The 25,751-nt window shown below is 42.3% G+C and overlaps 1 protein-coding gene across 1 annotated transcript in view; it reads right to left on the bottom strand.

Annotated features, from left to right (window-relative positions):
* The window catches only part of LOC117458205 (ephrin type-B receptor 4a-like), a 46,962-nt gene that overhangs the window by 9,916 nt on the left and 11,295 nt on the right, over window positions 1-25,751 (bottom strand). The window contains exons 2-12 of the mRNA XM_034098521.2: window positions 15,250-15,320; window positions 13,169-13,450; window positions 11,186-11,576; window positions 8,857-9,009; window positions 5,100-5,435; window positions 4,898-5,022; window positions 3,783-3,948; window positions 2,675-2,774; window positions 922-986; window positions 655-768; window positions 21-268 (exon numbers count right to left, since the gene is read on the bottom strand). Coding sequence (XP_033954412.1) covers window positions 21-268; window positions 655-768; window positions 922-986; window positions 2,675-2,774; window positions 3,783-3,948; window positions 4,898-5,022; window positions 5,100-5,435; window positions 8,857-9,009; window positions 11,186-11,576; window positions 13,169-13,450; window positions 15,250-15,320 — 2,051 coding nt within the window. The remainder of the gene's footprint in view (window positions 1-20; window positions 269-654; window positions 769-921; window positions 987-2,674; window positions 2,775-3,782; window positions 3,949-4,897; window positions 5,023-5,099; window positions 5,436-8,856; window positions 9,010-11,185; window positions 11,577-13,168; window positions 13,451-15,249; window positions 15,321-25,751) is intronic.

The raw sequence follows: 25,751 nt of genomic DNA, 5'->3' as shown, positions 1-25,751 counted from the left end.
GTTTTCTTTACAACACTCACCCGCAGGAAAGAGTCCAGCGCTCCGTTCTCCATGAACTCTGTGAGGATCATGACGGGGCAGCTGGCCGTGATGATGCCCTCCAGGTGGATGATGTTGGGGTGCTGGAACTGACCCATGATGGAGGCTTCAGACAGGAAGTCCCGCCTCTGCTTGTCAGTGAAGCCCCCTTTTAGTGTTTTAATGGCTACGTAGGTTTCTTTTTTCCCCGGGACCTTCAGCCGCCCTCGACACACCTCTCCAAACTCTCCTGCAGCGCAGACACATAAACACACATTAGGGCTGTTCTCTCTGAGAGGTGTTTACCACATTAGGAGGACAACAATAAGCAAAGCTAAACTCGCCTGCAGCTAGTGGTGCTCTTTGTTTGAATAAGGGCTGGTAGTATAGTCACATATTTCTCGGGTAATTGATTCATTTAGGAGTCCATATTGAATTTTGGCAAATAAAGAAAGTAGCGACAAATGGTTTTAAATGTCACAGAATTAATTTAACTGAGTAAATTCGATATATTCTTCTTAATGATCTCATTTCAAAAGAGGACCGGCTTAACAATTCTGAGTCTGCAGAAACAGTTCACATGTACAAAGTTTACATATTCGTGAATAATGGGAGAAGTATAATGCCGGGGCTTACCAGCACCGATAACCTCTTCGATCTTAACAAAGGAAACATCAATCTCCTTGGCAAATTCTCGCACGGCCTCATTAGGGTCCTCGTAGGTGAAGGGGTCGATATAAACCTTGACCCCTGCGAGAGAAAAGACAAACAGAGTCGTGGGAAAGGAAAAGAAGAAATGTTAGAATGCTATGAGCAGCAATCAGCTGCGTCACATTATAAAAAGATTTTCCTGACGTGAGTAAATTGTAAATCACATCTGAGCTTTGGTGTGTGTGTCCTTACCTTGGCCGATGAGGTACTGGCTGTTTTTGTCGCTCAGCTCTGGATCCTTTACTCGGCTTTGTCTGCTGCAGGTGGGAAGAGATCGAGATTAACAGAATAATTATTGAGAAAATTGGCAACACAATTTATCTGATGAAAAGTTTTGAAACTTCATGTTTTGCTAGTGATTTATCAGCCCAATGTTATGCATATTAACAATGTGCAATAACAGTAATAGGATGCTTCTGGGAATGAAATATAAACTTTTTAATAACTCAAATTAGCCTGATAACAACACAATGGTTGAATACTTTTGTTTTATATTATTATATAACATTATATATTTAGTGTGTGGGAGAGAAACTCCCATTGGAGGGAATTTTGCCTTTGGAGACCATTTACATGCAAACAACCCTGCATGTAATCCCCTAAAAAGCAAAAAAGGGCCTCTTTAAGATACAATAAGATAACATCGAAACAGAATTTAAAATAAAATACTGTACAGTGGAATAAAACACTGCTTATACTACATCATTCTGTAATCCCCTCAGAGAATATTGTGATACCTCAGCCCCATGCACTGACAGGTCAGAGGTCAGCTCAGCTATAGAGTAACACCCTGCAGCCAACAGAGATAGTGTGTCTGTTCCAAAAACACCTCCTTCATTTGGGGGGGGGGTTTATATAAAAACTCTGCCTGTTGGCCTCAGCGATCCCAAACGAACATCACAGGGCGGCTCGTGGTGCTGGTGAATACCTGAGCCAACCTCTATGGTTCCGCTCTCTGACTCGAGCCGCTCCGTTATAATTCAGCTGGCGAAAACTCATCCCTGTAAGACTGTAACAAGCCTGTAGCTACTGGGGCTCTGCCATCCTCCATTTCTCTCCTGCTCCCACCTCATAAGCCTAAAATAGCAGTAATGCACCACCCTCGGTTAGTGGCAGATCTGGGTCTCTGCCTCTGGTTTGTGTGTGTGTGTGTGTGTGTGTGTGTGTGTGTGTGTGTGTGTGTGTGTGTGTGTGTCACAAGGTCACGGCTATTGTTCTCCTGTCCTGTGGAAACAGGGTTGGGACGCCTGCATCCTGTCTCCCTGCCCTCTACCTCTATCGTAATTTCTCTCTCTTTCTCTCACACCGACACTAACTCTCACACACACACATATAAACACGCGCGGGCGCGCACACACACACACACACACACACACACACACACACACACACACACACACACACACACACACACACACACACACACACACACACACACACACACACACACACACACACACACACACACACACACACACACACACACACACACACACACACACACACACACACACACACACACACACACACACACACACACACACACACACACACACACACACACACACACACACACACACACACACACACACACACACACGGCATCAAGCACTATTTACCCAAACAATGAAGCCTAAGGAAAGTGTTCTAATGAGCAGGATAACTTTTAGCTGTGTAGGCGAAAGGCATCAAGATCGTTGCTTTGTGTGTGAACTGCGTCACACACACACAAAGATGGTGTGGGTAACAGAGTGCAAATCCACTGTTGATAAGATATGACTTTATAAACAAAAGAACAAAGTGGTGCTAGACTGTAAAGTTGGGGTCACTGTTGTTATTACTTTACAATTTCCCCTTTTTTTGCCCGTTTCCTGTTATTCTGTCAGCGTTTTCCCATCACATACATATCTCTTTCTCTGCCTCTTTCCCTTTCCCTCGTTCTCACCGTATGCAGTAGGCGGCCACTAAGACGAAAGTGACAAGCAGCAACATCCCGACAGCGATAAGGATGCCAGGTACTAGGAACTGGGCGGCAGAGTCGTGACCTGAGGGAGTGAAGAGAGAGAGTTAGAGGAGTGTAATGGCGCGTTTCCACTGCAGCGGGTAGCTCGCTTTAAGCGTGCCGAGCCGTGCGGGGCCCATTTTTGGTTGCGTTTCCACTTGGCCTAGTTTTGGCCCGGGGCTACTTTTTCACCTTTTTTCTGGCCCGACTAAATCGTGGTTCTAGGGCACAACCAGGAACAACCAGGCTGAGTCGGGCTGAGTATGCTAAACTAGAGAGAGGATCGCTGGCAAGGGGGCTACAACTACAACATGATGAACATATTTTACCGTGATTTAATTATAATACACGTTTCAAAATGATGCCGAAGTAACAACATACTGATACCGGTTAGTAAAAACCATGAATTAATGCTTTGACAAGTCTGCAGACAGACGGCAGGCGAACAACCCTTTTAAAATGCGTGTTTTCTAAATGTAGCTTGGCTAAGCTAACGTTGTATATGCTCCGACCGTCCACACTCACAGCAACGGCCTATACAGACATAAATAAAGCAGCGACTGTATTCGCCATGACACAGGCAGTCTGTGGTTTGTACTTGTTTAACTTTTGTCTAGTTTCTGAACAGATATGAAGAGCTGTGAGCTCTGAGTGCTAAGAGCTAACGGCTGTGTTGTTTTTTGGGGCGCTCATTGAAGATTACGTCACGGCTCCGCCTACACTGCGTTACTATAGTTACTGCCCCAGTTCCTAAACTGTAATGGAAACGCAGCATTAAAGTGAGCCGGGCATAATAAGGCCTAACCAAACCGAGCGAGGCCGAGCGAGGGCTGCAGTGGAAACGTGCCATAAGACAGAAATCCCGACAGGAGGTTTTACATTGGGAGTAGAGAAAAAGACAGAACATGACAGGAATTTATAATATTAAAGATGCAAGGACACTTATTCAACTCAAGGGCACAGCAACACATGCATTTAACAAAACATTTTACAGGGAGCTCTGAAGAACCCTCGAGAAGGAATTGAAAAATGTGTGAATATGCAAACTTACTATCAGGCAGCGTGCGGAAGAAGGCTGCAGGACTGAAGCTGCCGTAACCGCCAATGGTGCGCACCCGAACCTGAACCTCGTACTGGGTCGCCCTGCGGAGGTCCGTCAACACCGCCTGGTTCTTGTTGCTCTCTGTGTAGTGGCACTGGTCCTCACTACGTCGCTCCTATCATAGGAAAACAGGGAGAGTTAACAGGACTGAAAGTGAATTAGGGAGGAATTGACAGCCCAGAAACAAAACACAGAAAGACTCGGTCATCTCTAGAGGAATTCACATATCCAATCTTTCATTTACTAAAGCATATAAGGGCCAAGTATGAAGAAAAGATAGGGAGAATGATTCAAGTATTAAGTATACATATTTAGAATAAAGCTGAACTTTCAGTAAATGGGAAAGGTTAGTAGGTTGATTCATTTTTGATTTAATTTATTATTTATATATATATTATTTATGATTATATTATTTATTATTTATTACTTATTTTTAAATATATGACATTCATTGACTTCATTCTTGAAATGCAAAACCAAACAAACATCTTCATCCAAATCTTTTTATCCTTCTTGCCTTGCCCTAATACTTAATTAAACACTTATAAATACATATATATCATATATAAAGTCAAATTGACTCAAACTTGTTCAATCCAATTGCAGTTTAAACATCTTTACACAATGTAAATTATATCTAAAGTGTCTCTTGTCTTGGCTGTACGAGCTTCTGAATCAGGTTCCCCTGTGTTTTGGTCAGAGCAAAAACACAAACACACACGTGTGTCACGTAAACACACGTGTACTGTATACTGCCTCCACAGTTGTTACATGCGACACTAAAGGGTAGGGTGGAATTGTCTTAACCTGATTTACTGCAATTTATATCAATACAACTGTCAATTATCTGGGTCATTGTTTGTCTAGACAACATACAAACAATTTGGGTTTCATTACACTTGACCTGCATGTCTTAGGATTTCTGAGGACATCCATATTAGCACGCTATCCTGTCTACATTTCTTCGCAAAACATTGTGTGATTTTTTTATATTCTAAGCCGTAGTACACCCGAGGATAAAATCATTAAAATGCAGACCGTGGAGGGGTATTGTCAGGGCTCACCTTCTCACAGTAGCGGACCTGATACTGCAGGATGGTGTAGTGCAGCTGAGCGGAGACTGACCAGTGCAGAGTCAGGCTGCTCTCTGTGGAGTCACTCTTCCGAATCAGAGACACCAGCGACGGCACTGCACAGATGGAAGAAGAAATATAAATACCAGGTGAAATTCCGACTATTTATACCTTTCAGCTTTACCTCCCTTACCGTTGTGGCTGGTGGTGATATTGACACTTCCACTGGCAGGGTCCTTGCCGCTGACATGAGACACCCCGTTGAGAGACTGCACTGTGAAGGAGTACGTGGTTTGAGGCAGCAGGCCCCACACCTCCACCCTGCGACCCAGCAGGCCCTGCTGCTCGGGCCGGTAGCTGACGCTGTCCCCGCAGGACAGGCAGGGGCCCTTAGGGGACCTGCAGAAGGAGCATCTGATGGCGTAGCTCAGGTCTGTTCTGCCGCCGTTGTCCAGAGGCTCATTCCACTTCAGGCTGAGCGTGGTATCGTTGATCTGGGAGTGGACGGTGCGCGGAGCTGAGGGAGGTCCTGCAGTGACAAAGAAATGGATAAGATTAACTGATTTGGAATTTCAGATTTTGTAAATACTGCTAATCAGTCAAATAAGAATCCCTCAAGCTTTTAATCTAGCAAGTCATAAAGGAATACTAAGCCATAAATACATCTATCCCACTTGCTGTCCAGAGATATATGAAAAGATTGAAACCACCCAAAAGTCTATATGCTAATAGGCTCTAAAGTTAAGACCCGTTAGCTCAGCATTAAGACCAAAACAATCCAGGTAACCAATTGTGGTTTTAAGGGGTTTATGTGCGGGACTGGTTCTTCACCAGGTGCAGTGACTGGCTCACTCTTCTCTCCAGGAAAGCTGTACTCCAAGCCAAGTAATAGTACCAAAGAAACATTGTTTACAAAAAGCTTGCAGTAAGGCAAGGCAAGGCAAGTTTATTTATAGAGCACTTTTCAACGCAAGGCAATTCAAAGTGCTTTACAAAAAAAAAATGAAAGACATTAAGCATTAAAAAAGAAAAGCTAATAAAATAAACATTAAGGAAAAATACATGGATAAAAGTTACAGTGCAGTCTAAAATATGAATAGTTCAATTAAACATTACAAGAAAAAGTACATGGATAAAAGTTACAGTGCAGTTTAAGATATGAATAGTTCAATTAAAAGCAGCGACAAAAAGAAAAGTCTTCAGCCTGGATTTAAAAGAAGTAAGAGTTGCAGCGGACCTGCAGGTTTCTGGGAGTTTGTTCCAGATACTTGGAGCATAATAACTGAACGCTGCTTCTCCATGTTTAGTTCTGACTCTGGGGACAGAAAGCTGACCAGTCCCTGAAGACCTGAGAGTTCTGGATGGTTCATCATTTAGCAGAAGATCAGAAATGTATTTTGGGCCTAAACCATTCAGTGCTTTATAAACCAGCAGCAGTGTTTTGAAATCTATTCTTTGACACACAGGAAGCCAGTGTAAAGACTTCAGAACAGGAGTGATGTGATCCACTTTCTTAGTGTTAGTGAGGACTCGAGCAGCAGCGTTCTGAATCAGCTGCAGCTTTCTAATAGATTTTTTAGTGAGACCTGTGAAGACACCATTGCAGTAGTCCAGTCTACTGAAGATAAAGGCATAATTCCTTATATTTATTATAGCGCTTTTCCAGATGCTCAAAGCGCTTCACAAATACACATTACACATACATGCAATGGTCATGTACTGTGGACAATACCCACAGGAGCAAGTTCAGGTGAAGTGTCTTGCCCAAGGACACAACGGCTTTACAGACGCAGCAGCAGCGGGTTTCACCCCTTGATCTGATGATCATTGCACAGCGCACTGCGCCACACCGTCCATCTTCACGCCTCGAAGTCATCGAGGCGCTTTTACAAGTACACATTGATATTATACATGTACTGTGGACAATACCCACAGGAGCAAATCCGGGTGAAGTGTCTTGCCCAAGGCCACAACGGCCTGACGCAGTGGCGGCAGGAGCGGGTTTCAAACTGGAGTTCCCCAGCACCCCCCTTGATCTGATGATCAGATGCACAGACCACTGCGCCACCCGTCCCGACAAGTTTTTCCAAATCCTGCTGTGACATTAGTCTTTTAATCCTAGATATGTTCTTTAGGTGATAGTAGGCTGATTTAGTAACTGTTTTAATGTGACTGTTGAAACTCAGGTCAGAGTCCATGACTACACCTAGATTTCTGGCTTTATCTGTTGTTTTGAACATTGCAGACTGAAGCTCAGCGCTAACTTTTAAACGTTCTGCCTTGGCTCCAAAAACCATTACCTCAGTTTTATCTTTGTTTAATAGGAGAAAGTTCTGACACATCCAGTCATTGATTTGTTCAATGCACTTACTCAGTGTTTGAATTGGAGCATAGTCTCCTGGTGAAATTGTTACGTACATTTGTGTGTCATCTGCATAGCTATGGTAACTTATTTTGTTGTTCTTCATTATCTGAGCCAGTGGTAGCATGCAGATGTTAAAGAGAAGAGGCCCCAAGTAGATTGAACAAAGGGGACATCAAATGTTGAAGTGTTCCTTATAGATGAAAGTGAATGAATATTTTTTAGTTTTAGATTTAGCCATGTTCCCTCTTTATGCTAAGCTAAGCTACTTATGATAAGAGTCTGCTGGCTGTAGCTTCCATTATCAGACATTAGACAGTTTTATTGATCTTGAAAGGTCTTTTCATTTGACGGATAGCACTAGTAATTGTCACATTATTCTGTCAAATGAGTAATTTCATTTCAGAATACAGGCATTGCCTAGCTCTGATGCAATCATAGTGTGAGAAATGTCTCTTTAAAATCAAACTATAATCTCTTCTGTATCATTTTACTGCTGCTTTACTTTCCATGACCCACAAAGACCATTTGTTTAAGTTTTTTTCATATGTGCTGAAGACATTTTATTCAGTCAGCCCATGTAGTCACGAAGCAGAGCGAGGGTCCTTCTGTGGCTTTGCATCACAGCACGAGCATATGTGTTGCGGGATTTAACTGGTGCAATTACATTTGTCTAAAACCGGATGATAATGATCACGTCTGAAAATTGTAAGAAGATAGCTGTTGCCTTAAGCCAAGCATAACTAAACAGCAATACCACTCAGCCACTGCGAATGACTTTCTGTTCCTGCCAAGGAGACAGAGCTTTGTCACTGAGCCTGCAGCTAACTTAAGAGCTAATAGTGCTCTTATTGGAAACCCAAACGGGGCAGATTCATAGACAATCTGGATGAATAAATTCTGAATTCAAGATTTTGGATTGGAGATTTTTTTCTATAGTGATGGTACATTTTATGATTGAACAATCAGAATCCACTTTGTTCAAGCCACCATGGCTGCCACAGTGTGGTAAAACGCTTAATTTCATGGAAAAGGTCCCCATTCCAATTTTGCAGACAAATTGAAAATAAAAGTGATATTCAGAACTGTGCAGGCAATCCAGTACAATAACATCATATATAATAGGAAAGGCCTAATTAAGTGATTAATATTTAAGATAAAGCCCTTGTAATTAAAGTTATCAGTAATCATACAATTGGATGTAAATTGTAGTTCCAGGCTGTCACACCTGCAGAGGACAGGAAATGCCATCATCCCGCCCAAGTTTCACATCCACTTTGTGGCCAGTGCGCCTCATTAAGAGGTCCCTCCCATTCACACATCCAACATGTGGATGAATTGAAATTCCTGAATCTGCATGGAGGTGTCACTTGAGCCCATCAAGGCCTACTCCACTTTGGAGTGGACGCCCTGCCCCCAACCACCTGTCACCAAAGTCATGCATCTCAATGGCCAGCAGTGGGACAAAGGACACAAAGCAGATTAGGGGAGTTTGGCTAAATGACACCAAGGCAAAAGAGAATTAGCTCCCAAGATGGGAAAGGCAAAGTGAATCACAGTTTTTGTAACTTTTCTGTATAATACTTACTTGTGCACACTGTGTCAGGAGTGTCAGACTCTGCACGCAAGTATCCAGGTAGACACGCACACACTGAGGCCCCTGCAATGGTGGCTTGGCTGAAACCTGGACAGCCTTTGCACTGTCCCTCTGCGGAGGACTTGAACTGAGCTGGAGGACAGGCTGGGGAGGACAGGAGAAGACAAATCAATACGATTCAGGAGATAACAACACTGGCCCCAATCTTTAAAACCTGCTGTGTCCCTGGGGGTCAGATTGCCTTTTCTTTTGGCGTCATTGTACGCAGATGCCAGATGGCTACCCTTTGACAGACAGAACCATGTGATGAGGCTATAAACTGAAGACAATCACAGGAATGAAGCAGAGAGTAATGGTCAATTTAGTTTCTAAACCTGACTGATATTGACCTGATGCTGATCCTTGACTTTACCTGACCATATCTGAGTAAGAAGGCATAACGCTGGTGTCCTTACAAAGAACCGTCTCTCTGTGCTCTTGTAAAACCAATAACTGCACTGTGGAATTCACGGCTTTAAATGACTTTGAACAAGTGCTGAAAGGATATATTGATTCATCGATGAGTTGACTGACAGAAAATCTATTTACAACAATCTTCCCAATTGATTTGAAAATGTTTAACACTTTCTCTGGGTTTGGCTCCTCGAGGATTTACTGCTTTTCTGTTTTGTATCACTGTGAATGTATATATTTGCCCTGGTCTGAACCCATTTTCTATTGATCCGTCACCTCGTAACGCCACATTCAGCCATGCAGTGTTTACGATGAGTGTTCAGTGCGGCTGTTTGAATGCAGCTCCAGCTGAGTCAGATAAATAATAAAACAATCATTTTTCACACAAAGTGGAGCCTTTCTAAAGGATCAACACACTCTTTCTGATCCCTGCCAAGTCACACTTTGCCTGCGGGAATTTCCATGATGTGAAACATGTGCTGAATGCTGATGCATGTCTCACCTGTTGAAGGTTGTTGAAATATATTATTTATAGATGAAATGCAAGTGACTGTCACCGAACAGTATTATGAAACACAACTTTTGGAGCACTTATTTCCCAACTAAAGGACACTTACAGCCTGTTTCTATTGTTCACTAAAACAGTGCTTTTCAATGACTGCAGCTGTAAAACTGTTTAGCACTTGCAGTTCACGCCAATATGAGTGATTATTTTGTCTGAGTAAAAACCACTTTATCGAAATACTATTCTTTTCACTTTGGATGTTATGGATATGATGATTATTCTTGTCACCATTTGTATAATATAACATTAGTACAGCTCAAGTTTACTGGCACTTTGATATATATCTCTCTCAATGTAACAATATGTAAAGCCTGATTGAGATTCACTTCAACAAATTGTTTTAATATTCTTATCAACCTTAAATATAACACTATATCAACTTGACAGCATTCATACGTTTTATGATAAAAGGTTGTGTGTGATTCAAAAATATATATACAACATTTATAGCACAGTATAAGTATTTTGATTTTAAATGTAGATGTCAATTTCACCTTTTAACTGGCTGGCCTATGAAGCAAATTACCTTTTCAATCTTGCTCTAAAGGTAATTTCTCGTTATGATGAGTGTTTCTTTCCTCACAGCTCTCTGCAGTAACAGAACGATGGAAATGCCAAACCCACTTCACTAGAAGCAAAATGTCGGAAATGATATTTTTTTTGGTGATGAAAAATCATTATACCTCCCACAGAGATCAAACTGAATCCTACCTTCAAAAACACACACAGATGCAACGACACACTTACTGATGAAAAAGAACCATTTCTTCTTGTGTTTCTATGTCAACATGTATCTGTGTTGGTGTGAGGCAGAGTAATTGTGTGTGTGTGTGCAAAGGAAGGGGTTCATACACGAGGCTTGTTAATTGGACTCATTAGACAGAGCTGCTGCACGGCTCCCGAGAGAAACACCCTGCTTCTTCTTCTTTTTTGTCTGCTTTGCTTTGATGTTCTCAAAGTGATATGATCTTCACCCCCGAGTGTTCCCTCCCCACTCTCGTTCCCCTCACCTCTCCTCTCCCCCTGTGCTCCTTCTAAGTTCTGAAGCTGTGGCAGCAGTAAGCCTTTGACCCTGCTCCTCCTCTCAGAGATAAGTGCTGCTCCGCCTGACCTCTCTCTGTCCACTCCGGGTTACTGCCGCTCCGCTGCCTCATTAGTTTCCTCTCACCGTTTCTCTCCTCGGTGAACCCCACCCTCATCTTACCATTGTTTGTTCTTGTTTAGTCTGCCTGCTCTGCTGCCTGCGCGGGTGTAGTCTATAAACAAACTAGTACAAGCGTCTTAGCCTTGCCTCCTTCTTACCTGTGCATCTGGTTTGTCCTTCGAAGGGTTCATATCCTGGCATGCAGGCACAGGAAGTTGTCGGCTGGCCCACCCACTGACCGTCTTCCCCGCAGAAGAGCTTCGGGGGCCGAGGTCGAGGCCCCTGCTGGGCGGAGTGCTCCACACACACACCCTGGGCCTCCTGCACCAGGGTGCGGGGGACGGTCTCTGGGAAGGAGGAAAGAGCACTGACCAGGGGGGGACACTTCTTGAAGAAGACCCTGACGGACAGCAGGGCCATGCAGGCGCCCTGAGCCTGGAAGGCCAAGTAGAGACCTCTCTTGGACAGAGGGCCGAGCCTTAAGGTCTTCACATTGAATTTCCTCTCCCCGCCCTTCCTCCGTAGAAAGTCTGCAGCCACTGTGTCCACCTAGGACGGGAAGAGAGAGAACAGATTTTATGTGATGGCCCGGTTCCAGCTCTGGATTCAGTCTTAAGAGGGACCAGACTGGCGGTTTTGCATGTTTTATACATTTTAGCCCATTAACCAAGCATCACATATGCTTTACATTATTCAACCTTTTCCAAAGCATACCACTGTGATTTCAGATTGATTTCCTACCTTCCTGGCAGCCATTGTTTCCCATTTGTTACAGTACACTTTGAACCTCGACTTGCGGGGACTTTAAACACGCTTGGGAGAAAGGCAATTTATCACAATGAACAGTTCATCACATTTATTTCTCTGTCAAAGTTACATTATTTAGTAATGAAGTCGAGTAGAAGGCACTATTCTGAAACCCTCTTTTTGGCGGTGTGTTCAAGGACGCTGCAACATCTGAGCTTTGACAACGAGCTGCCGAAATGCACTTCAATCATAAGCTGTGCGTTTGGAAAATGAAAGCCAGGAGATGAACTCCGAGCAAACATGCAGGTTGAGAAACAGATTGAATGCAGCTACGAGGAGAGTACTTGATCGCATGAGACGATAACAAAACTTGGACAGAATATAAAAGTGATTAATAGTCGACTGTAATAACTACATAAAGCAACCTTTATGCCTCTGCAAGCGGATGACTGTAAATATATAATTGAGTGCAGACTGCAAAATAGAGGTCAGTCTGAAAACTTCAACTCTAGCTCACTCCTATACATGTTTGGCAGTGGTTTACTGGATAGTGTGGAGGTAGGCTTTTGTCAGAAGTCAGTAAAAGTAAAGTACACATACTTCAGTCATACATGGAGTACAAACCCATTTAAAAAAGTTAAATAAATATAAAAATCAACCAGTTTTATTCCCTAGCCTTGCAAGGGACCATTGGTGTATGAATGTTTTGTAAGGGTATATCAGGGGAAATTGTAAAGTGCAATTGACTATTACCATTAAATAACCTGTTTCCATTGCGCCCTTCTTGCAAGGTTAACACCTATATCACTAGTTTTTAAGATACACTTTTTGTTGAGAATTTTACAATTAAAAGCTTAATCCAAGACGTATTATGTCATCCAGGTTCTTACAATTAATTATTCATTAAAGCTGATACGTTTCCAAGCTGAAAAACAGGTTATGGTTCCAGCTTTTTCAATTGAGAGGATTTGCTTTTTTAATTTTGTGTTAATACAATGAACATCAGAATGCAGCCAGAAGAATATGTTATGCTCTTGACTGTAAGGTTGTTAAAAAAGCTAATTAAAAGCATTACTGAAGGCACAAATTATTAGTCACAAATTAGTTAGCTTTTTCTTCTAAACCAAACTCGAGTTCTCTTAATTGAGAAAATAAACAGCATTCATCTATGAAATTAATTGTTAGTTACGACCCTTTAGTTTATTATGTTAAAACTCTAAACAATTGAACTGATCTTCATGTGTAAAATAGGTGGAGTAGTTTTCAGTAAATAACAACCACAGAGAGAAAAGAAGTGCTTTAATACTGACAGGATATCCCGTGACAAAGAGTATTTATGCACTCTTTGTTATGGGATTGAAGTGTCCCATAAAGAGTGGGGGGGGGGGGCGTACCTTGGTGTATGGGTTCTCCATCCAGGGCGGGTAGGAGGACGTCGCCTCGTCGGAGTCGGCCTGGTAGTAGTACAAGTTGAAGGTCTCCTTACAGCTGCGGTGGTGGATGCTCCTGGAGGAACACTCCATCACGGTGAAGCGCAGCTCCACGTAGACCTGAGAAGCTCCTCTCCGCTGGATGAAGCCGCTGCGCAGCCAATGGCTGGAGGCGCTGTCAGTCTGACAGATCTGATAGGTCCTCACGCTGTTGTTCTCCTCATCCAAACCACTTACTTCCTCCCACTGAGGGCAGAGAACAAAGCGTTGTCAAAGGTTGTGAAAATGACACCTGACCCAGAAAACTTTTTAAATTCCCCTGTAAAGGCTTCCACTAAGGTCTTTAAAAAAGGGATCCCTTTAAAAGTCCTATTCATCATAATAATGTTGAGATTTGTTGTTGGCCCTCTGCTGCACTGCACCTGTCAGAGGCCCTGGGGACACATCCGGCCTGCTGTGGATTTAAGATTCAGCCCACATTTGAATGTGGTTTGTTAAATCATTCCTCCTGCCGAGCTGCAGCCCGGCTAGTGGGAATACAAGTCTCAATTGTCAAACTGAGCACACTGCCGAACACAGCAGCCGAGACAGACACAGATTCCACCCTTCAAACACTATTTTAGACTAAAATACAACAGAGGGGACATCACAAATATGTATGAAGCGAAAAACCCTCCAAAGAAAATGATATTTGTTGGGGAGCCGAAAAGGCTTTAATCTTTGACTTCAGAGTCAACAGCAAACATGTTCACCATCACTGTGCTTCCAAGAGCGGGAAACAAGCAAGACATTAACATACTCAGGGCAGAATTTAGCAGATTTGCGGCTCAGAAATTCAGTTATGTAAATATGTATATAATATCTTTAAAAACCCATTTACAGATGATGTGTTGAGTGAGGCTGGATACCAGTCTGAATGAATTACAGTGCAGCAAAGCAATGAGAGCCTGGTTTGAATCTCAGGCAGGGGAACATTTCTCTTTTCATCAAAACTAAATAAATACTATGGACTCTGGCAGCAAATAGTCAGTAAAAATATTGAAATAATCTGCTAAAGATGTGTTATGAGAGCGAATCAGAGAGCTGTCCAAATACACAGAAGTATTCATAATGCAAGGTTGAAATGAATATTCACATACAAATGGTGTTTTATGCAGACACATTTAACTTAGTACACATTGCAGGGTTAATCCTGTGTATAACATGTACGCTTTATTTCTTGTTCTTTTTAAAGTAAATGCAACGACTCACAGTTTACAACAGCGTTTTTGGAATAGAGGAGCCAGCGTTAATACCTGACAGGAGGAGAATTTCCCACAAACATCAACTATAAGGGAATCATAATCCTTTAATGCTAAAAATAAATAGCTATATATTTACTGTTTTACATCTGTCATTTTGATGCAGACAGCTCATGGCAGCTCCTCGCTGCTGCTGCATGTCATTACAGATAAAATCTCAGTTTTTTGTTGTATAGAGTTAAGTTAGTGTTGCCATACGTTGACAATGCAAAGCTTTTGACAAGCAGTTTTAAAAAACAATGTCTCCGTGCAAGCTATATAGAGACTGTTCGCCTGTTTAGTCTTGCATCTTAATCAAAGGGCGCATACACATTTGTTGAGTATTTCGGTCTGGTTTCAGAAATGTCCTTGCCAGCATCACTGGAACCATTTTCCTTCTGAGAAATCAGCAAGTTGAGCAGTTTTGGTCACTGACGCTGTTGGCAAAAATGCCCTAGCAACTACTCCTCAACTGATCAAATTACAAATATGTCTTTTTCTGGCTGCAGTATTCAAAATTGTGGGCAGCCATTAACTTCAACTCCAAGGTTAATGGGATATCTTGAAGGCATCTGCTTTCAATGTACTCTGAATCCAGAGAACCACATTCTCTGTGGCGTTTCCTTTATTCTGTCAGTTACCTGCCATATAAGGAGCTCTTTTATAAGCAAAGTAACAAAGGACCCGCTGGAAGCCCAACATCCACAGTCACCACACGGTCTGTGTTAGTAATACAGATAACATAGTGGAGCTCGGGTTACATACCTCGGGTTTGGCATGTGAGAAGACGGTCCATCTGAGATCAGAGGTCTCCGTCTTAGTGTTCATCAGGACCTCTGTGGAAAATAAATAAAACACATTATATCACACAGCAGGAAAAGTAAAAAGGACACGTATACGACTAATTTACATTCAGGGAAACACACACAAGTGAATTTAAAATCAAAGAGTGAACATATTTCGAGTCCGAGCTCTCCGCTAAGTATCAGCTATGGCTTAAATTGGGATTACGCTAGAAGAAGGAGTTTCACCAGTCAATTACATCTTCAAAAACATTCCCACTACCCTAAAATTGTCTTTCCTCATGTTTGTTTTCATTCCACCCACGCCACGTCCCTTGTGTTTCTCGGAGACACACCATGCCTGTGGTCACCCTAAACCTGCTCAAAAGAGTCCGTCTTTGTCCAGAGGAAGTAAAGACAAGAAGTGTGAACAAGGCAGCAGACCAGACTCGGTACACACTCACAGAAATAAAAAGATTTAAGCCCTTCCAGTCACGATCTATGATTACAATAGAATTGGTTTTCTTGTAATCTTTTGAGGGGCACGCTGCCAGCACACACACAATCGGAGCTATGATTCAGTATCGCAATAGAACCCCTGACTTGAACTGCACGCAACTTGGCGCAGGGTTTGGTTAAGGTGAAGACATTTATTTTCATGCGAGGACATCTCTCTCCCCCCAGCTGTGTTGGCAGATTGTCTCTGCTGAATTGTGACTAGTGTTCATGCTGATGGGGTGAGGTTTCTGCCACAGACCGGGTTTTTAGAGCCATGTGTTTTCTCCACAGAGGCTCATCTCAAGGGTGAGGTCGTTTGGTTTTACCAATAAACAGGATTTAATGCGGCTCTCCTGTGTGCCATGATCAAGGCGAGCACTTGCATGAAAATGGAAGTCTGTGGAAACGGGGGGTTTCAGGGTGAATTCATCATTGGGGTTATTAAGATGTTTTGTTGAATTAGGCTCCTCATATAAAGGCTCCGCAGTAAAGTCTGGCCGCCCATAACCTCACTAATACACACTCTCAAACACAATCTATGACCCAGCCACAATTTTGGTTTCTACAAGTTTTCCAATAATTATTTCAGTAGTAATGCGATGGCGCCTGAACTGCATTAAAACAGTCATTCATTTAAACGTTTGTTTATTCACATATTTATTTTGGCATGAAGCCTGGATGAGGCCAAAGTGTTGCTTTTCTCAGCTGTTCATTATTGTTTCCACTCCCTACTCGCTTCACATGTAGCTTTGTTGTCCCAAACATCTGCTCTAAATTCATACCCGACAAAATAAAGTCTCAGAGTCCTTTTAAACACAGATTCAGTGGTTCAGTCTGTAGTTATCAATATGTGGGATCAGATGCGCCTGTTGATCTCAAATCAGACTTCTCTTGCTTATCTTATCTTCTAATAATGGCTACAGGTCTTCCTTTTCAGAGACCAAGTTGTTCATTCTTCTTCTTCTTTGAACTGAGCTTTAAACAGAATGAAACAACCTCGACTGAAAATGTTTGTTTCCCCATTGTCTGGCACTTCATTTTAATGAAAAGTTTGAGAAGTAGTGAAATTAAACTTAATGAATTGTTTCATTGAAATTCAACAAATGCTCCTGATGTCTTCATACCATTGTGAACATATTTAGGCTATGTAACAACCCTGAAGACAGAGTGTGTTCTGGGATATAGTGATGGACATGTATCAATGAAATTCCATCCATCCATCCATCCATCTTCTCCCGCTTATCCGTGGTCGGGTCGCGGGGGTAGCAGTTCCAGCAGAGAGCCCCAAACTTTCTTTTCCCTGGCGACATCAACCAGCTCTGACTGGGGGGTCCCAAGGCGCTCCCAGGCCAGCGAAGAGATGTAATCCCTCCACCTGGTCCTAGGTCTACCCCTTGGTCTCTTCCCAGCTGGACGTGCCTGGAACACCTCCCTAGGGAGGCGCCCAGGTGGCATCCTAACTAGGTGCCCGAACCACCTCAACTGGCTCCTTTCAACGCGAAGGAGGAGCGGCTCAACTCCGAGTCCCTGCCTGATGACCGAACTTCTCACCTTATCCCTAAGGGAGACACCAGCCACCCGGCGGAGGAAACCCATCTCGGCCGCTTGTATCCGTGATCTCGTTCTTTCGGTCATGACCCATCCTTCATGACCATAGGTGAGGGTAGGAACGAAAATGGCCCGGTAGACAGAGAGCTTTTCCTTCTGGCTCAGCTCCCTTTTCGTCACAACGGTGCGGTAAAGCGACTGCAGTACCGCTCCCGCTGCTCCGATTCTCCGGCCCATCTCACGCTCCATTGTTCCCTCACTCGAGAACAAGACCCCGAGATACTTGAACTCCTTCACTTGGGGTAAGGACTCATTCCCTACTTGGAATAATTTAATTCATTATTCAATATTAAATAACCGTTAGTTGCAGCAAACAAACCATTATCTACAAACAAGTAACCACATCTCTCATAGTTCAAATGTCAATTTCTAGACATTTAGCACCAGAGTCATGAACATTATATAATTGTTGAAGTTACTTTAATTGTCTGTTCAACAACTGTGACTAATAATACAGGAGAACAGGATGTCTGGAATATATTTCGTTGAGAACATTATGAAGTTCTAAAGGCTGTCTGTGCTCTATGAATATATTTGAACACCAACCTTAGTAGTATTTTACAAAAATAACAGCAACGCCTACAGTTACTAATCTCTGTGAACCTGAGTAAAGTGAGAGGCAATCACATTCAGCACTTAGCAACCCACGTCCCATTGAAATTCACAAAAACTCAGAGTCCGACTCTGGATTTCAAAGTCAAACTAAACAACTTCGGCCAATGTTTAAACAAACATAGATACACATTTGGATATGATAAGTATACAGCCTCACATTAAATCTGTTTGTTGTTCAACCATGATTGATAAAGTCGATTATAAATGTTCCTTACATTTTTTATAAAACATCCTACATCTACAGGGAAGTCCTAATTTTGCGATTAAAAAGATACTGCTACTTCTCCTCCTTCTTCTTTAGATTACAAATACGAATACAGACTAATTGTCAGAAAAAGAACGAGTGTCCGGTGTCATCTATAAATATCTGCCTCTTTATATCCTCGTTTTCTCATAATGATTTCAATGATCACTCGATCACGCCCACTGCTGCTCACAAAGCCCCTTTTAATTTAATATATTTCCACTGTGAACAACACACACACACACACACACACACACACACACACACACACACACACACACACACACACACACACACACACACACACACACACACACACACACACACACACACACACACACACACACACACACACACACACACACACACACACACACACACACACACACACACACACACACACACACACACACACACACACACACACACACACACACACACACACACACACACACACACACACACACACACACTTCCTCCCTTCCTGGACCCCACTCTCACTGCCGAACGGCCCCATTATTTAAATCTTTCTACTGGTCTCCTCCAGTGTGCCTTGACACCTCTTATTATTAGGGGTTGCATATGCAGCAGGGTTGTCATGAAATTACACCGAGAGATACATGTCTCTTCACTCAATTACCCGTTTCTATTTTACAATCTACTCATTTCACGCTCTCTGTGTGCAAACTCCTCGTAAAGAAACACACACACACGCATAGATACCATTTCTCCCTCTACTACTTCAAAAATCCACAGGAGCCCAGCAGCTTTCCAACAACAATCGGAGGCGATAAAGTGGAAGAAAGGAGAGAGGTGGCTGAGGAGGATAATTGGATGACAAAGTTCAGGCCGGTGCTTTCCCCGCAATTTAGTCTACCTCGAGTTCACTCCAGCATAATTAAAAGAAACACCTTCATAATACGCAGGCCGCCATGTCTCCACCTATCACATGCACACCTGCCTCCGTTTCATATGCTGATTTTTTTTCTTTACGTTTTGAAGCAGTGGAAGAGGAACGCCACCACCCCAGGCTGGATAATCACAGCTCTATCATTAGGGTTTATGAGGCAGGATGTGTGAGTGTTTCGATGAGATGGCGAGTGTGTGCATTATGTGCGTGCACGGCCTTGCCTTCCCCTGCTGAAGGTGCCGACTTTAAGCCCTGCTGGAGGAAGCTGGCTTTTCCCCTACATTCTTACAGCAGCGGCGGCAGGGAAATTGCCCAAAGGAACAATGAGAATTCGTCATGAACCTTATTTAACACCCAAAACAAACAATTGTACAGTAATTACAGTACAGTCATCCACATTAGGAGACAGTGGACACGTCTGAACTGATAGTGGCGCTGGCAGGAAGACTAGGACTGATCCGTGGATTTACAATTATGGAACATTTGAAACATCATTTTGTTATAGACACTGACTTGTTTTACCACGGGAGAAGCACAAAAAAGGCATGTCTAACGAAGATTTAAATGAGCCTGGTTTAGTTTTTATTTAAATATTTTAACCGTGTCAGAAACACACCGCCATGGGAAGGTATTGCGTTTTCTGTATGAAAGGCAGACAACAGTGGAGGGTTTTTCTTTGAAATGTAAAACCTGACCCTGTGTTTTTCACAAAGAGTGGCTATATGACAAATATGACACCTTTATTTTCTTTAGAGCTGTCTTCAGGGTCTAGAAAACCGACATCCAATTTGAGACCAGGACCCATTTTCACTGAAACCCATTTTACACTTCTGTGTTAATTTCCATCCCTATATGCCCCTTGTTACACTTTCACTGTGGCTTTGGAGTGAGATGGGGAAATTACAGGCCTATGAACGTTTGCCCTGCTTCGGCTACAATTAGACCTCATTTTAATTAAAGAAACAGAGTGCCAATTACCCTCATACACCGAGAGAAATGGAGACAGAGGGGAAGAACTGGGATAATGAAAAAGGGGGATGTGAAAAGGGAAAATATGTTAAAAGGATTTACAAATGTATAAAAACGAGCGTGTTTGCCAATATTACAGCTATCTACTCAATCTCAGCTAACATGAAGCCATGATAAAAACATGGTGTGCATTTCTGTACACTTCTATACAAAGAAACCATTTATATGAACCACATGTTCGGCTTATTTATTTCAACCTAAACAACACTGACATTGTTTTCTTATCAGTAAATTAGCCTGGTATATTTGGATGTAAAGTATTTTAATGTATTACTGAATTGATTAGCAAAGCATCTGCGTGCGTTTGTTTGGAGGTTTGGGACTTGAAGCCGCTTCATATGTCACAACGTGAGGAAACGTAATGTCCTCCAGGTAAAGCTCAGAACCTCATGTTCTGCTTGAACATTTCCAAAGTCAATACCCTGACATTTGACATGCTTATTGGATGTTCTGATGCCTCGGGCAATTTAATACCCACATGTTATACGCCATTTTATTAAAGGAGTAGTTCAACAAGTTGGGAATTGTGCTCATTTGCCTCATGCCTAGAGTGATGAGAATATCAATACTTCTCCCTTTTCTGTACCGTTAGCTAATTATAGCACCGAAAGACCGTTGGCTTAGGTTTGTTAGTGTCTTTATTACATGCTAAGCTAACTGCCTGTTTGTGGTAGCTTGATATTCATCACACAAACAGGATTCTCCATCTTGGGGAGAAGACAAATAAATAACTATTTCTTATAACAATCTTTCATTTAGGTCACTTTCTCTTCATATTAACATAGTCAGATGTTTCCAAGTGAGGCCAATATTCACACAGGGCTAACTTTAGGTATCATTAATGAGGTTGTCTGTATTGACATTAGTTTGATGGATTCTGCTAGAAAAGTCAGTGGCGTTTGTTTGGTTTGTTGGAGTATTCAAACACTCCTCCCTGAAGATTATCACATTAATTATATGATAGGAGTGATCGTCCTCCAGGTTTGGAACCGGTTCCAACATTTCGATTCCAACGGCATCATTTAGAAATGTGAATTTCGCTTCCACTTTTCGATGCCTGAGGAAATGTAGCGTTGTACCTACACTTTCTACAGTGTAACCTGAGACCAGGGTCGGCCCGTTGCACTGGCGTTATGTTTGCCTAGGGCGCCAGATCTGTGGAGGCGCTGCGCTGACAGCTCTGGGAGGGAAAACAAATGTTTTGACTGTTGGTGCTCATCCTAATTTTTGGCCTTGATGTAACAACATTCATAATTAAGTAAATGTAACACCCTTTTTCACCCCGGTTACACGTTTCATTCGCCCTGTACGATGGGCGCTGCAAGTGATGAAAATGGGGGATGTTGGCTTATCTGGCACCCGCAGCTCACAGCCAAAGTGCGAGTGAGCGAGGGAGAAAGGGAGGGTGCACTGGAACCGGCGCTGTTGTTATTAGCATCTGGTGCTAGCTGCTCTAACGGAAGAATAATATGTGTCTACAATGATGTGGAGGGAGAGTCCTCTCTAGTCAGACTGAGGCTGATAACTACATCTCATCGAGGTAAAGGACTCTGAGTGTTTAGATAGTTCACTTTAGTCCAAGTTATCTCAGTGGGTCTCAAACGTTTTGATCACAATTTATGTAAACACATATTTCCAAGGCACTCCTTTATAATTATTGGGATAAAACAGGTTTGAAATCATTCCAATGTATACTATAGGACAGTAAACCAGACATATCGTTTTAAACTGGAGAGATAAAAAAATATGCATAGATAAAATAGTAAAATAAGATATGAATGAACAACAAACATAAAATGCGTTACATGTATTTGTTATTGGCTATAGTAGGTTATTGGTTATGCTCACATACTTATTTAATTATTCAAATGTAAACCGATCTTTTTCATATGGGTGTTTATGTACCCCCTAGATCTAGTCTCTAGTAATTATGTTTAAAGTGCACCAGATTGAAGCATTTTGCTTTAAAATGTTCAAACATTTCTTCCTGGTTTGCCTGAGAACTGAGAAGGCAGATATGCTTGTTTTTCTCAACAAGAACTTAATCATTTTTTTTACCCTGCCCCTCAAATAATCGGAATTGAGAACCGTTAAGAACCGGAATCGAAAAGTAGAATCGGAATCGTGGAAATTCAAACGATACCCAACCCTACACGTAACAAAGAATAACGCCGGTTAATCTATACAAATGCTAATTTGGGACGTCCTTGGCACTCAGGTTATCTACTAAATAGCACGTGAAGAATGCAAATGGCAAAAATGATTTCCCTTCACGATCTTTTCAGCGTTGGTTTGGTGTTTGCACGTGAACATAACAACTTATGCTCCGTTTGTGTGTCTTTGACAGAGTTGTGTCTACTGAGATTAGACCTCGGCTTCCTGTAGTTCCTGTCCCCTTCCCGTCTCCTGTTCTGGTTGGGGGACGGCTGCCAACAAGCACATCACTCACATGCACACTGTTTAACCCCTTGTTTCCTGCATAACAAAAGCCTCCTTCTGACCTGCTGATGAGCTCAGCGACTTTAACTGCTTGTCATGAAGTACGTAAGATGAAAGGAGTGAGACGAAGAAAAGCTGTTAATGTTTGACACTGTTTTCTTTCTTGTCTGAAGGGACGCATATCAATAAGTGTTGTGGTTGGTCTCTGTCCCAGGACAGGATGTGACCCAGTTAGGGAGGGAGTTTCAATTTGGACAGAAACCAAAGATGTGACGCTGCTGAGACGGAAACCGACTGACCCAAAGCACTCAGGATTAAGTACAACTCATCACAGACTCACTGGACACAGATTTCCCCAATCCGTCGCGGAGCTCTTCATAATTAATTCACTACAGCACTGAGACTCTTTTGAGTTAGTCGTTTTCAAGCCGAACATGCGTTCTGATCCCTCGGCTAATCACCTTTTATAATTGTAGCTCAGTGTTAAATATGAATACATCCATGAACCACAACAGAGGTAAGGATTTCAAAACAAGCTTCTCTCCGGTGTTGGAACACAAAACAAATGTTGATTAAAGCAGGCCCAAAGGTACATCCACGATTCATTGCCATTCCCTTTTGATTAAATGCGGTAAAGTGGGGGGGAAACGGTCGCATTATTAAAGTGGCACAAGTTCAAAGCGAATATTTACTTTAAACACGCTGGTATTAAAAGTGTTGACCCTTGCACAAAATGAAGTACGAAGGTTCAGAGCATATGAGACAAAGACTTGGTGCTGTGGCTTTTTATATCACTGCCTCGGAGTAATGAGGCTTGACCCAGTGTCAGCTGCTGAACATTGCGTGCATCTTGGACTGCTTCCCTCCCTTGGACAAACAAAATCCACAACATATCTCAGAGGCCACAGATACTCCCAAAGAGACTGCAGCGGATGAAAAATGATCATTATATTCAGGGAGGTGACATCTATGACTGGTTGGAAATAGATGAGCGTGTAATTATAGAAAGTGTTTTCTGTTGGACATCTGCTCAGCAGGAACTGACGAATATTGGCAAGAAGAAGTGAAAGCAATAGATTTGACTATTTATTTAACGACAGGAAGAAGGACAAAAACGTATTCCTGTTAAATTGTTAATCATTCAGTTCTAAGTAGACGCCTCTAAGAACTCCGAGCCTTAAACACATCGTTCGGTGGATCTCTCATACAGCGCGATTGATTCATTTGCCTTGCTTTACAGCACATTTCAGCTACTTTGGAATATCGATCTGGCACCGAGTGAATTCACCTCCCGCTACTTCCAATTACGGGTACCACTTTCTCAATCCCCCTTCAAAAATAACCCGACTCTGTGAAAAAGTGAAAGGCTTCTTGAGAACATTGTTGCAGGCTACACCAACTCCCTGGTGGCTTCCTGATACAGAATCCTATCAGGAGCGGGAGGAGGAGGAATGAATTACAAAGGGAAAGTTTAAAAGACTTTTTATCAGCTCAGTGTATTTTTAAGCAGGGTATACCGCACTTTTTAAGACCTCTGCTTTTCCCCAAGATATGCCGTCTTTAAATAAAGGATATAAAAAGAGAGTACATGGGAAATAATGCAGACCAAGAAGCCTAAACACAATCTTATTTACTATTGTGTGCGATTATATCCTCACATTTGGGAGGCCGAAACCACGAGGTGTTTTCTGTTATTTACTGATTTATTCGTCGACTAATTAATTGTAGCATATCTATCCACGACTTGTTTTGTCTTTTAAAATTCTCTCTCCTACATGTCTCATTCTTCCGTCTTTTAAAACAATTATTTTCCTCTGCCCTCCATATATATATATTTTTTAAACTTGTTTCTTTAGATAATTATAACAATCCTTTTGCTTATCCTTAATCCTTATTCAACATGTTTTTGTGTTAATGCATCTAGTTCTCTTACCTGCTGCTGTAGCTCCGTAGGAGGAGAAAAGTGGGTCACATTGATTGGAGTACCAGACACATCTATATTCATCATTATGTAGCTGCAAAGAAATGCATCTGCTGGAGTCTGAGTCGAAGGGAATATATCATTATAAAACTTATGAGCTTGAAAAACGGATTATTTCTTTAAGGCCCTGTCACACTGTCCCGAAATTGACACCCGATGGACACACGATAAAGGAAATGTTCAAATTCGGCTGTGATCGTAGCAACATCGGGCCATTCGTGAGGGCATCTAAGCCATCGTATGACCGCCGGTGGAGTTTCTCAGGCTCCGGCAGCAACTTCGTGAGCGGCAACTTCGTAAGGCACTCGTGAGGGCATCTTGTCAAATCGTGGCATCTTCGTGTTATCATCGGTGCATTCACATTCACTCTGATCGGGGCGAATGCCCGATGGCACCGAGGATAACAAGATGCCCTCACGATAGCCTTACGAAGGGCAAAATTGACACACGAATTCAACACGAAAATGAACCTTCGCAAGGTCCTTCGGCAATTTTTTGGCATGCCAAAGATTTTGCCTCCGCTCACGAAGTTGCTGCCGGAGCCTGAGAAACTCCACCGGCGGTCATACGAAGGCTTAAGATGCCCTCACGAACGGCCCGATGTTGCTACGATCACAGCCGAATTTGAACATTTCCTTTATCGTGTTGTTTTATTGCACAACAAAATCATGTAAATATATTATGTAAATAACCCAATTTGTGTTCTGTGAAACTAAAAAGGATATAATATATTATTTTGAAGGACAGTTGACAGGAAATTGTTGTTGTTATGGAAACAACATTACGGAGAAAGCGTAATATTTTCTACATATAAAGACGGATAAAGTAAAGAACAAAGTCTGAAGATATCAGTACAGTATCATAGTACTGTAACATAATTGTTCTTGGTACTTTCATTGCAGTTGTATGTCTTAAATGTAATGTAAATGTTGCCTTCGTGTGTGGTTCGGGGCCATCTTCGTGCGAAATTCACAATTCCATATTCGTGTGTCCATTGGGTGTCAATTTCGGGACAGTGTGACAGGGCCTTTAGAGAAACCTTGATTTTACAAGATAGATAGGCAAGTGCTTTATTGGACAGACACATTGTAGCCTTTCAGTTAGGGCTGCTCGATTATGGCAAAAATCATAATCTCGATTATTTGGGTCAATAATTGATAT

Source organism: Pseudochaenichthys georgianus, chromosome 14 (genome assembly GCF_902827115.2).
Source record: "Pseudochaenichthys georgianus chromosome 14, fPseGeo1.2, whole genome shotgun sequence".
In the NCBI taxonomy this organism is placed as follows: Eukaryota; Metazoa; Chordata; class Actinopteri; order Perciformes; family Channichthyidae; genus Pseudochaenichthys; species Pseudochaenichthys georgianus.
This window is presented reverse-complemented; position numbering and strand designations above follow the sequence as displayed.